This window comes from Orcinus orca, chromosome 5 (genome assembly GCF_937001465.1).
Source record: "Orcinus orca chromosome 5, mOrcOrc1.1, whole genome shotgun sequence".
NCBI lineage: Eukaryota > Metazoa > Chordata > Mammalia > Artiodactyla > Delphinidae > Orcinus > Orcinus orca.
The window spans coordinates 65,296,829-65,310,908 of NC_064563.1; the positions used below are offsets into that span (position 1 = coordinate 65,296,829).

General features: G+C 42.1%; 1 protein-coding gene across 4 annotated transcripts in view; it reads right to left on the minus strand.

Annotated features, from left to right (window-relative positions):
- Positions 1–11,673: 11,673 nt before the first annotated feature.
- The window catches only part of MCF2L2 (MCF.2 cell line derived transforming sequence-like 2), a 224,644-nt gene continuing 222,237 nt past the window's right edge, over positions 11,674–14,080 (minus strand). For 2 of the 4 annotated variants that reach the window (XM_012536226.3, XM_033403114.2), the window contains 3 exons: positions 13,555–13,643; positions 13,077–13,180; positions 11,674–13,001 (listed from right to left, as the gene is read on the minus strand). In XM_012536226.3, coding sequence (XP_012391680.2) covers positions 12,869–13,001; positions 13,077–13,180; positions 13,555–13,643 — 326 coding nt within the window. In that variant the 3' untranslated portion in view covers positions 11,674–12,868. Of the gene's footprint in view, positions 13,181–13,554; positions 13,644–14,080 lie in introns of all 4 variants that reach the window. The other 2 variants (XR_004476032.2, XM_033403116.2) reach the window with 2 other exon arrangements.

Genomic DNA, 14,080 nt, shown 5'->3' on the forward strand with positions numbered 1-14,080 from the left:
TATCATTAAAATAAATTCCTAGAAGTGGAACTGTTGGATCAAATCATATACTTATTTTAAATTTTTGAAAGCTGTTACAAATTCACTTCTAAAATGATAGTACTAATTTACACTCTTACCAACAGTGTATGAGAGTGCTGGTTTTCCTATAGCTTCTCCAACACTGGGTATTATCAAAGTTTTAAATGTTGGACAGTCTGATAATGAAAAATGATATATCATTGTTTGGCCTCTTTTCATATATTTACTGGATTTTGAATTTTTTTCCTATGTATTCATGTCCTTTGCCCATTTCTTTTTCCATTGTTGTTGATTTGTAAACACTCTTTATACACCAAGGAAATTAGTCTTGTGTCATGTTTTGAAAATGTATTTACCTTTTGAGTTTTAATTTTTCCTTTTTTCTACATATAAGTTTTTGCCTCTTACATAGCTTAATTTGTCAAGATTTTCCTTTGTAGCTTCTGGTTTTAGTTTTTGCCTGGAAAGACTTTATCCTATTCAAGATGGTTTTCAAAATGTTTTGACTTTCATGATTTCTTTAAGTCACACACTTGAACAATAGTGAAACCAAGCAGGACCCTGTGGGAAGGGAGCAATGCAGAGACAAAGGAAGAGCAGTCAAGAAACAATAGTACAGCCCTGGTGGGGCAGGTCCTGGTTCCACCTCAAGGGATACACATAACAATATCTTTGAGCTCTTTCCAGAATTAAAATGCCCAACAAATGGAAGATGTTAGCATTCTTCATTCCAGATTAAAGGAACCACAGAAGCTTATCAGGAGACCACCTGAGGCCAGATTAAAGGAGTGAAGGCCCTGCACACACCCTAATCCTTATCAGCAACTCTGGCCTTGAACCATTGCTATAAAACTGCTCACCAAATCCCTCTGGGTTGAGGACACACTGTTTTTGAGAGGCACAAGCCCACTGTGTCCCCTTTGCCTGGCAAAGCAATAAAGTTATTCTTTCTACTTCACCCAAAATTCTGTCTCTGAGATTCGATTTGGCACCAGTGCACAGAGGCCAAGGTTTTGGCATTGATATGAATGACTTTAAGGGCTGAGGTAAACTTACTATTATTTTTTCCATATTGCTATCCAGTGGTCCAAACACCACTTTTACAAAACATTTATCTTTTTGGCTCAGAACTAATTTGAAATGCCTTTTTTATAAATTCTGAGATGTATTTGGGTCCATTTCAAGATTCTCTACCCTGTTTTCCTTTTGTTAATTTCCATGGCATATGTTCCCTGGCAAATTAAAATATTATGGTATAAACCTACAATTCTTGCTACTTTTATAATAGCCATATTTGAAAAGCTTATCCATAAACAAAAACTGCTACCAGATTAAAGATGCAATTGACAAAAATTTTGTAGAGGATTAGTGAAACTATATTCTAAAAAGCTTTCTATCCTCATCTGACAATAAACTTGGAACTCAAGAGACACTTGATACTTGTTGACTGATAAGCAAATGCTAGTGTGGTAACTTAGAATCTTGGCCTAGGAGTTGGAAGACATGGATTCTAGTTCCTCCTCGGCTGCAGGCAGGCTGGGTGACACTGATGCACAGTAATAAAGTTGTAGTTGGGCAATGGCCTCCTAGCTAGCTTCTCAGTACTTCTTGCAGCTTGGTGAAACAAAGTTTTAACTAAGGGAATATAAGAAAAGATTTTGCATGCCACTTGCACACTGGGCCTTAAAATATTACGTATGCATATCTTCCAAGTTCTTTCCCTTTCCTGCAATCTGGAAACTGGACATTCCTGAGATCTGCTTTTGACTATGTAGGCAAAGACAATGCTCTAGTGGATGACAGAAAAACCAGAAGGAAGGAACCTGGGCCACTAAATGACCGTGTGGAGCACAGCAGCCTGCAGGCCCAACCCAGGATGTGTCACAAGACAGAAATATTCTTTAAGTCACTATATTGTTGGATATCTTTGTTACAGCAGCTTACTCTTTCCCTTTACACATGGGATGTTACATTCCACTAAGAAAAGGGTTCTGTAGTCAAATAAGTTTGGGAAATCATGAGTTTAACAAAAGTATACAGACATTCTTCCTGAAAGAGTTCTCTGCTCCTTTAATCTACTAATTGGGATCAACCAAGAGAGGAGCAGAACATGTAGTGTTTTTTTTTTTCTTTTGGCCGTGCCAAAAGAACTAAGATCCTGGCTTGCAGGATCTTAGTTCCTTGACCAGGGATCGAACCTGCGCCCCCTGCAGTGGAAGCGCAGAGTCCTAACCACTGGACGGCCAGGGAATTCCCCTGTGTAGTATTGTTTTTTTTAACCTCTTTATTGGAGTATAATTGCTTTACAGTGTTGTGTTAGTTTCTGCTGTATAACAAAGTGAATCAGCTATACATATACATATATCCCCATATCCTCTCCCTCTTGCATCTCCCTCCCACCCTCCCTATCCCACCCCTCTAGGTGGTCACAAAGCACCAAGCTGATCTCCCTGTACTATGCAGCTGCTTCCCACTAGCAATCTATTTTACATTTGGTAGTGTATATATGTCCATGCCACTCTCTCAGTTCGTCCCAGCTTACCCTTCCCCCTCCCTGTGTCCTCAAGTCCATTCTCTACATCTGTATCTTTATTCCTGTCCTGCCCCTAGGTTCATCGAACCATTTTTTTTTTCCAGATTCTATATATATGTGTTACCATATGGTATTTGTTTTTCTTTCTGACTTACTTCACTCTGTATGACAGATTCTAGGTCCATCCACCCCACTACAAATAACTCAATTTCGTTTCTTTTTATGGCTGAGTAATATTGTGCCACATCTTCTTTATCCATTCATCTGTCGATGGACACTTCCATGTCCTGGCTATTGTAAATAGTGCTGCAGTCAACATTGCGGTACATGTCTCTTTTTGAATTATGGTTTTCTCAGGGTATATGCCCAGGAGTGGGATTGCTGGGTCATATGGTAGTTCTATTTTTAGTTTTTTAAGGAACCTACATGCTGTTCTCCATAGTGGTTGTATCAGTTTACTTTCCCACCAACAGTGCAAGAGGGATTCCTTTTCTTCACACCGTCTCCAGCATTTATTGTTTGTAGATTTTTTCATGATGGCCATTCTGACCGGTGTGAGGTGATACCTCGTTTTAGTTTTGATTTGCATTTCTCTAATTGATTAGTAACGTTGAGCATGTTTTCATGTGTTGTTGGCAATCTGTATATCTTCTTTCTTCTTTGGAGAAATGTCTATTTAGGTCTTCTGCCCATTTTTGGATCGGGTGGTTTTTTTTTTGATATTGAGCTGCATGAGCTGCTTGTATATTTTGGAGATTAATCCTTTGTCAGTTGCTTCATTTGCAAATATTTTCTCCCATTCTGAGGGTTGTCTTTTCGTCTTATGGTTTCCTTTGCTGTGCAAAAGCTTTCAAGTTTCATAGGTCCAATTTGTTTATTTTTGTTTTTATTTCCATTTCACTAGGAGGTGGGTCAAAAAGGATCTTGCTGTGATTTATGTCAAAGAGTGCTCTTCCTACGTTTTCCTCTAAGAGTTTTATAGTGTCTGGCCTTACATTAAGGTCTTGAATCCATTTTATTTTTGTGTATGGTGCTAGGAAGTGTTCTAATTTCATTCTTCTACATGTAGCTGTCCAGTTTTCCCAGCACCACTTATTGAAGAGGCTATCTTTTCTCCACTGTATATTCTTGCCTCCTTTATCAAAGATAAGGTGACCATATGTGTGTGGATTTATCTCTGGGCTTTCTCTCCTGTTCCATTGATCTATATTTCTGTTTTTGTGCCAGTACCATACTGTCTTGATTACTGTAGCTTTGTAGTATAGTTTGAAGTCAGAGAGCCTGATTCCTCCAGCTCCGTTTTTCTTTCTCAAGATTGCTTTGGCTATTTTGCGTTTCCATACAAATTGTGAGATTTTTTGTTCTAGTTCTGTGAAAAATGCCAGTGGTAGTTTGACAGGGATTGCACTGAATCTGTAGATTGCTTTGGGTAGTATAGTCATTTTCACAATGTTGATTCTTCCAATCCAAGAACATGGAATATCTCTCCATCTGTTTGTATCATCTTTAATTTCTTTCATCAGTGTCTTAAAATTTTCTGCATACAGGTCTTCTGTCTCTTTAGGTAGGTTTATTCCTAGATATTTTATTCTTTTTGTTGCAGTGGTAAATGGGAGTGTTTTCTTAATTTCACTTTCAGATTTTTCATCATTAGTGCATAGGAATGCAAGAGATTTCTGTGCATTTATTTTGTATCCTGCAACTTTACCAAATTCATTGATTAGCTCTAGTAGTTTTCTGGTAGCATCTTTAGGATTCTCTACGTATAGTATCATGTCATCTGCAAACAGTGACAGCTTTACTTCTTCTTTTCTGATTTGGATTCCTTTTATTTCTTTTTCTTCTCTGATTGCTGTGGCTAAAACTTCCAAAACTATGTTGAATAATAGTGGTGAGAGTGGGCAACCTTGTCTTGTTCCTGATCTTAGTGGAAATGGTTTCATTTTTTTACCATTGAGGACAATGCTGGCTGTGGGTTTGTCATATATGGCCTTTATCATGTTGAGGTAAGTTCCCTTTATGCCTATTTTCTGGAGGGGTTTTATCATAAATGGGTGTTGAATTTTGTCCAAAGCTTTTTCCGCATCTATTATCATATGGCTTTTATCCTTCCGTTTGTTAATACGGTGTATCACATTGATTTGCATATATTGAAGAATCCTTCCATTCCTGGGATAAACCCCCACTTGATCATGGTGTATGATCCTTTTAATGTTCTGCTGGATTCTGTTTGCTAGTATTTTGTTGAGGATTTTTGCATCTATGTTCATCAGTGATATTGGCCTGTAGTTTTCTTTTTTTGGTGACATCTTTGGTTTTGGTATCAGGGTGATGGTGGCCTCATAGAATGACTTTGGGAGTGTTCCTCCCTCTGCTATGTTTTGGAAGAGTTTGAGAAGGATAGGTGTTAGCTCTTCTCTAAATGTTTAATAGAATTCACCTGTGAAGCCATCTGGTCCTGGGCTTTTGTTTGTTGGAAGATTTTTAATCACAGTTTCAATTTCAGTGCTTGTGATTGGTCTGTTTATATTTTCTTTTTCGTCCTGGTTCAGTTTAGAAGGTTGTGCTTTTCTAAGAGTTTGTCCATTTCTTCCAGGTTGTCCATTTTATTGATAGAGTTGCTTGTAGTAATCTCTCATGATCTTTTGTATTTCTGCAGGGTCAGTTGTTATTTCTCCTTTTTCATTTCTAATTCTGTCGATTTGAGTTTTCTCCCTTTTTTTCTTGATGAGTCTGGCTAGGGGTTTGTCAATATTGTTTATCTTCTCAAGGAACCAGCTTTTACTTTTACTGATCTTTGCTACTGTTTCCTTCATTTCTTTTTCATTTATTTCTGATCTGATCTTTATGATTTCTTTCCTTCTGCTAACTTTGTGGGGGTTTTGTTCTTTTTTCTCTAATTGCTTTAGGTGTAAGGTTAGGTTGTTTACTTGAGATTTTTCTTGTTTCTTGAGGTAGGATTGTATTGCTATAAACTTCCCTCTTAGAACTGCTTTTGTTGCATCCCATAGGTTTTGGATCGTTGTGTTTTCATTGTCATTTGTTTCTAGGTATTTTTTTGATTCCCTCTTTGATTTCTTCAGTGATCTCTTGGTTATTTAGTGGCATATTGTTTAGCCTCATGTGTTTGTATTTTTTACAGTTTTTTTCCTGTAATTGATATCTAGTCTCATAGTGTTGTCGTTTGAAAAGACACTTGATACAATTTCAATTTTTTAAAATTTACCAAGGCTTGATTTGTGACCCAAGATATGATCTATCCTGGAGAATGTTCCATAAGCACTTGAGAAGAAAGTGTATTCTGTTTTTTTTGGATGGAATATCCTATAAATATCAATTAAGTCCATCTGGTTTAATGTATCATTTAAAGCTTGTGTTTCCTTATTTATTTTCATTTTGGATAATCTGTCCATTGGTGAAAGTGGGGTGTTAAAGTCCCCTACTATGGTTGTGTTACTGTCGATTTACCCTTTTATGGGTGTTAGCATTTGCCTTATGTACTGAAGTGCTCCTATGTTGGGTGCATAAATATTTACAATTGTTATATTTTCTTCTTGGATTGATCCCTTGATCATTATGTAGTGCCCTTCTTTGTCTCTCGAAAACAGTCTTTATTTTAATCTTTTTTTTTTTTTTTTTTTTGTGGTACGCGGACCTCTCACTGTTGTGGCCTCTCCCGTTGCGGAGCACAGGCTCTGGATGCGCAGGCTCAGCGGCCGTGGTTCACAGGCCCAGCCGCTCTGCGGCATGTGGGATCTTCCTGGACCGGGGCACAAACCCATGTCCCCTGCATCAGCAGGTGGACTCTCAACCACTGCGCCACCAGGGAAGCCCTAGTCTTTATTTTAAAGTCTGTTTTATCTGATACAAGAAATGCTACTCCAGCTTTCTTTTGATTTCCATTTGCATGGAATATCTTTTTCCATCCCCTCACTTTCAGTCTGTATGTGTCCCTAGGTTTGAAGTGGGTCTCTTGTAGACAGCATACTTACAGGTCTTGTTTTTGTATCCATTCAGCCAGTCTATGTCTTTTGGTTGGAGCATTTAATCCATTCACATTTAAAGTAATTATCGATACGTATGTTCCTATTACCATTTCTTAATTGTTTTGGGTTTGTTTTTGTAGGTCTTTTCCTTCTCTTGTGTTTCCTGACTAGAGAAGTTCCTTTAGCATTTGTTGTAAAACTGGTTTGATGGTGCTGAATTCTCTTAGCTTTTGCTTGTCTGTAAAGGTTTTAATTTCTCCATCAAATCTGAATGAGATCGTTGCTGGGTAGAATAATCTTGGTTGTAGATTTTTTCCCTTTCATCACTTTAAATATGTCCTGCCACTCCCTTCTGGCTTGCAGAGTTTTTGCTGTAGGATCAGCTGTTAACTTTATGGGGATTCCCTTGTATGCTATTTGTTGTTTTTCCTTTGCTGCTTTTAATATTTTTTCTTTGTGTTTAATTCTTGATAGTTTGATTAATATGTGTCTTGGTGTGTCTCTCCTTGGATTTATCCTGTATGGGACTCCCTGTGCTTCCTGGACTTGATTGACTATTTCCTTTCCAATGTTAGGGAAGTTTTCAACTATAATCTCTTCAAATATTTTCTCAGACCGTTTCTTTTCCTCTTCTTCTGGGACCACTATAATTTGAATGTTGGTGCATTGAATGTTGTCCCAGAGGTCTCTGAGACTGTCTTCAATTCTTTTCATTCTTTTTTCTTTATTCTGCTCTATTGTAGTCATTTCCACTATTTCATCTTCCAGGTCACTTATCCATTCTTCTGCCTCACTTATTCTGCTATTGATTCCTTCTAGAGAATTTTTAATTTCATTTTTTGTGTTGTTCATCATTGTTTGTTTGCTCTTTAGTTCTTCTAGGTCCTTGTTAAACAATTCTTGTATTTTCTCCATTCTATTTCCAAGATTTTGGATCACCTTTACTATCATTACTCTGAATTCTTTTTCAGGTAGACTGCCTATTTCCTCTTCATTTGTTTGGTCTGGTGGGTTTTTACCTTGCTCCTTCAACTGCTGCATAGTTCTCTGTCTTCCCATTTTTCTTAACTTACTGTGTTTGTGGTCTCCTTTTCATAGGCTGCAGGTTCGTAGTTCCTGTTGTTTTTGGTATCTGTCCGCAGTGGGTAAGGTTGGTTCAGTGGCTTGTGTAGGCTTCCTGGTGGAGGGTACTGGTGTCTCTGTTCTGGTGGATTAGGCTGGACCTTGTTTTTCTGGTGGGTGGGGCTGCGTCTGGCTGTGTGTTTTGGGGTGTCTCTGAACTTAGTATGATTTCAGGCAGCCTCTCTGCTAATGGGTCTTGCTAGTTGTTTGGCATGGGGGGTCCAGCATTGTAGCTTGCTGGCTGTTGGGTGGAGCTGGGTCTTAGCATTGAGACAGAGCTCTCTGGGAGAGCTCCTGCCAATTGATATTACATGGAGCCGGAAGGGCTCTGGTGGTCCAATGTCCTGAACTCGGCTCTCCCACCTCAGAGGCTCAGGCCTGACATCAGGCTGGAGCACCAAGACCCTGTCAGCCACTTGGCTCAGAAGAAAAGGGAGAAAAAAAAGAAAGAAAAAAAATTTTTTTAATTAAAAAATTATTAAAATTTAAAAATTATTAAAATTAAAGAAATAAAAAAGTAATAGAAAAAAAGGGAGCAACTAAACCAATAAATAAATCCACCAGTGATAACAAGCTTTAAAAACTATACTAAGGTAAACATAAAAATCAGAAGTCATTCGCAGAGAGCAAACCCCAAGTCTACAGTTGCTTCCAAAGTCCACCACCTCAATTTTGGGATGATTTGTTGTCTATTCAGGTATTCCACAGATGCAGGGTACCTCAAGTTGATTGTGGGGATTTTATCTGCTGCTCCTGAGGCTGCTGGGAGAAATTTCCCTTTCTCTTCTTTGTTCGCACAGCTTCTGAGGTTCAGCTTTGGATTTGGCCCCACCTCTGCGTGTAGGTCACCCTCAGGTTTCTGTTCCTGCCCAGAGAGGACGGAGTTAAAGCAGTGGCTGATTAGGGGGCTCTGGCTCACTGAGGCCGGGGAGGGGGGGAGGGACGCGTACAGTGGTTGTAATTGGAATGTGGGGTGAGCCTGCGGCAGCAGAGGCCAATGTGATGTTACACCAGCCTGAGGTGTGCCATGTGTTCTCCCAGGGAAGTTGTCCCTAGATCATGAGACCCTGGCAGTGGCAGGCTGCACAGGCTCCCGGGAGGAGGCATGTGGATAGTGACCTGTGCTTGCACACAGGATTATTGGTGGCTGCAGCAGCAGTGTTAGCGTTTCATGCCCAGCTGTGCTGTCCGCGCTGATAGCCACGGCTTGTGCCCGTCTACGGAGCTCATTTAGGCAGTGCTCTGAATCCCCTCTCCTCGCGCACCCCGAAACAATGGTCTTTGCCTCTTAGGCAGTTCCAGACTTTTTCCCAGACTCCCTCCCATCTAACTGTGGCACACTAGCCCCCTTCAGGCTGTGTTCATGTAGCCAACCCTAGTCCTCTCCCTGTGATCTGATCTCGGAAGCCCGAGCCTCAGCTTCCAGCGTCTCAGGCTGGTGAGTGCTGGTTGGCACCGATCCTCTGTGTGGAAATCTCTCCGCTTTGCCGTCTGCACCCCTGTTGCTGCGCTCTTCTCCGTGGCTCTGAAGCTTCCCCCCTGCCCACCCCCAGTCTCCACCAGTGAAGCGGCTTCCTAGTGTGTGAAAACTTTTCCTCCTTCACAGCTCCCATCCCTATTCTTTTGTCTCTGTTTTTTCTTTTTCCTTACTCAGGTACGTGGGGACTTTCTTGCCTTTGGGAAGTCTGAGGTCTTCTGCCAGCATTCAGTAGGCGTTCTGTAGGAGTTGTTCCACATGTAGATGTATTTTTGATGTATTTGTGGGGAGGAAGGTGATCTCCACATCTTACTCCTCCACCATCTTGAAGGTCTCCCCTCCCTGTGTAGTATTTTTAAAGTGTATTTATTTTTAGATACTTCTTTTTCATTGTGGGATTAACTCATTGAATTCTTACACTCTTCTGCCTATGCTGCAAAATATACTCTGGGAAGTGCTGGTTTAGAGGATCTCTAACTTTTCTCATCATTTCATAGTGCATGGCTGGTGTTTAGTGTGGACTCAGACTCTGCCAGATTTTACAGATCCTGGGCCAGACCACTTTCACCTGGGGCTACAGCAGTCCCACTCCTCAGCAACGTGTTGAAATGAGTCCCCCTAGTGGGCAACAGGTGACATGACGAATTGAACGACTAGTAAAAGAAGGCTGGGGGGTTTATCTGATGGTTTTGGATTCTTTTCCATTTACCCAAACAAAATGATGATACAAATGTCACTCATAGAAGAGCCACCCTCTGTTTTTTTTTTCCTGGTTTTTAAGAAGTCTAAAATTTTCAAAACTGTACTTCAGTTCCAGGAGCTGCAGTTTACCATTTTCCCAACACTTCCATAACCAGACTCATCACACAGCAGCAGGGTTGTGTGCTCCCACAGTATGTGTCACACCGTGTTGCGATGATCTGTTTCCATATCTGTCTCCCGCAACTGGACTGAGGAACCTCTCACTCATCTTCAAACCTCCTTGGTCTCTCCCGATGCTGGCACCTTCCTCAGGATGGGGGTGCTCAGGAAATAGGTGTTGAATGAAAGGAGGGAATACATACATAAATAAATAAATATTCTTATGGTCAAAATGGAACAAGGTGGGTTGGAAAATAATGCAGGTAGAAGGAAGTAAGATTTCCTATAGATTTGGGAAGAACTTTATTTGCGTGTGCAAATAGTAAGTATTGTATCCTACCAATTTGAAACACACTCTACCATAAGACATACTTTGTTGTTAGGAAAGGGGGCATGAGAGCGTGGACCCACCACATAGTTCAACTTTCTGAAAAATTTCAAACACTCTGCTGGATAATCGTGCCAAGAAGCCCCTCCCTGATGGTCTATTCCTCAGTCTCTTCCCTTTTTGGCCACCCAGTCAAAGGCCTTCTTTATGGACACACTATTTTGGTTTTCTTGAATTCTACAGTGATGTTCCCGAGACTCATGGGAGACACTCCCCAGGTGCCTGCTGACCCACTCCATTCCAGGAATGAATCAGGGGACTGAAAACTCAGCCAGATCCCTCATCCAGTGAAAAGTTAAAATCAAAGCACCCTAACAATTCCAAAAACAACTAAATCCAAAACTACCTCTAAAAATAAACAACTCCAGAGCTCAGGGTGCTGGTTATTAGCCATGATCGCTCAGCTCCCCGCCCACCCTCTGCTCTCTGCTTTGTGGTTGGGGTCATTCGCCTCCTTTGCCAGCGAGGGCTTTGCTCCTCCCTGTGTGCCTGGGTTCCCTTCAGTATTGCCGTAGCAACTGGCCTTCACCCTGAGAGCCCCAGTCGGTTCCGGAAGCTGCAGTTTACCATTTTCCCAACACTTCCATAAGCAGCCTCATCACGCCCCTTCCTCTAGCACCAGCTGGCAGCAGAGTTCTGCATCCAGTTCCCAGGCCCGCCTTCAAGTTCCTGGGGGCACCTGGGGAATGCCACCCCCCCACACACCAGAGGGCTACCCTCAGCCATGTGGGGCCCCCAACCTCTTCCCTTGTTCCCTCTGCCCTTGGGCTGGTAGCTGCTTCTTATAGTTAGAATCTTCATGATATCTCATTATCACTTTTTTTCCCATTAAAATCTCCAATAGCTGGATAGCACTTCCTTATAGTAAATCCTTTTTGTTAAAATAACTAGTATAGTGTCTCTCTTGATTGGATCCTGACTGATGAACTAAATAATTATAATACTTAATAATTCTGAAAATAAACCTGAAAATAAAATAACTAAAAATAGTGAATAGAAAAAAAATTGAATGACAAAGACAAAACTGAAAAGAAATAACTGAGAATAAGTAACTCTGAAAATAACTCAGAAACTAGCTCAAAAATTCTGAAACTAAAAAATTCAAAATATAATGTTCAAAAATGCAACAACTGAAAATAAAATAATTTAAAACCAAATAACTAAGAAATAAAAAACCCAAATAATAACTGAATGTAAAAATAACACAGAATCTAAAATAAGTGAAAATAAATTACTGTGAATATAAGTAACTCTAAAACCAAATAACTAGCGGAAAAAACCCAAATTAAGACAGCTATTTCATTCTGAAAATAAAGGAATTCAAAAACTTCCAGTGAGTTTTTACTATTCAAATAAGTAACTGTAAAATAAATAATTCAAAAATGCCAATAACTAATAATAGAATAACCATGAAAATAAATAACTCAGATATTAACAACTGAAAAGACAGATAATTAAAAATGAATAATTCTAAAGCTAATTTGGAAATATATAACTATTAAAACAAAGTAACTATAAATAACTGAAAATAAATAACTCAAAAACTAAGTAACTTTAAAGACAAAATAATTATAAACAGCTAACTTTAAAGCTATAAGATTAAATAACCAGAAAACTAAAAACAAATGAAAATTAACTAATAAAACTAAAAATAAATAACCGAAGATAACTGAAACTAAAAACTAACGAGTCTAAACGTAAGAAGTTAACCTGTAACCAACCCTCGCTAAAAGGAAACAATCCTGGAACAAAGTAACAAAAGTATCACATTAACATTCCTGTGGGGATTAAGGGAGGTGAACACAGGGCTGCCATGTGGAGTCTGAGCAGCTCTGATCTGAGGTGCTCAACCTAGCTCCCCACTTCCACCCCAGCAGAAATTTGGCAATGTCTGAAGGCATTTTTGATTGTCATAATTTGGGTGAGTGGATGGGGGGGTGTTACAGGCATCTAGTGGGCAGAGGCCAGAGATGCTCCCAAACATCCTACAAGGCACAAGAAGTACCAACAACGAAGTATCCAGCCTGCAAAGTCAAAAGTGCCGACATTGAGAAACCCTGCGCTCAGCTCTCCAACACTGGATTATGCTAACCTCCAAAAGGCGCGTGTGCCGAGCAGCTCGAGGTTCTCCGCGGGGTCCGCAACCAAGCCGGCTGCGCTTGCGCAGGCGTGACTCTAATGGCGCAAGGTTCTCCACGGGCTCTGCGCCAAGTCCCTGCGCAGGAGTGCGTCAGCACCTGCAGGTTCTCCACGGGGTCTGCGAGCGGCGCTGCACCGGGAGGGGTGGGCTGCGCGGGCGGATGGCGACCGCTCCTTAGGCTCCGGCAAGATGGTCCTGTTGCCCCCGGGCAGGGCAGCGGATCTCCAGGTTCCAAGGCCCCTTTGCTGCTTCTACTTAAGGGCGGGCAGGTCTCTGCATCCACAGCAGCGGCTCCTGGGAATGCAGGAGGCCGGGGAGGCTGGGTTGTCTGGGACGAGTGTCAGTTCTCTGCGGAGGGCGGCCTCAGGCCCCCTTCCCGCGCCCGCACTGCCTCTGCTCGAAAACCGGTCTCCCCACTGGGGTCGAGCGAGCCAGCGGACATCCCAGGGCTCTCCTCAGTTTTGTTTGTGGCCCTGAAATTCCAAGAAGAAAGTCAGAGGAGCAGTGGCTAACAAGTTCGCTTACTTTTCTTTCCGTTTCACACTCACGTGTCCTCTTCGCCGCCCTCTTTCTCTCCCTGGATGCTTTCTCCCGTTTCCTGAACAGACTTGGAGGTTTCATAACTGTCGTCCAACTGGCAAAGCCCCGACAGCTGGAAGGGAAGGGACAGAGGTGTAATGCTGCGGTTGGGTGGGGGGCGGGTCCGGTCCACACGGCGATTCCCGCTGGCAGGGCGGGGCCGCCCCAGCTTTCCTATGGGGCCACTCAGGTCCTCAGCAAGAGACCCTAATTTTGGCCAGAAACCAGGGGATCGCTAAGGAGCCGGGGATGCGGGGCCTGCTGGGCTGGGGGTCTGAGCCACTTTGCAGATCCAGTGACCTCAGCTTCCTGGATTAGGCCGAGTCCTTAATGGGTGAGAATCATGTAAAGGAGGGAGAGGGAAGGAGGAGAGGAAGAGGGGGCAGGAGAAGCTGATGAACAGGAATGAGGGAAAATATGAAAGAGGTAAGAAGGAAAGAAATTTACACTCAGAGCACTGCTCTCCTTTTCCGTATCTTCTGCACCTTCACAATTGTCAAAGGTTTCCATGGAGATAAACTCCCTGCTGGAGCAACCTTGGGGAAAGAAAAGGAAGAATTTGGCTGGCCGTGGGGAAGAGGGCATGGGAGGACAGGCCACGCAGCCTATGGCAGGATGGAATGGGCAGTACCGGTCTCCAGGAACCCATTCTCGCCATCTCTCCCTCCTCTCCCAGGACTGCACTGCTTCACCTGGGCCGGGAGGAGGGGGCCTGTGATCTCCAGGTTCCCTTTTCCAGCTCAAAATTCTGTAACTGTGAGAAGACATGTCCACATGGTGTTCACAGTCCTACCTCCTTGTCCTCCAAGAAAACAGTCATTGTCTTTTTGTGCTTGACGACCTTCCTGCCTTCCCTCCTTCCCGCCCTCCTTTCTTCCTTCCCTCCTTCTCTCCCCTGATTACTGCCCATTTCCCATTTCCTTGGCAGCCTCTGCCAAAAGTCACTGCTTTCCCCGTGGGAAAATCAGAGGGA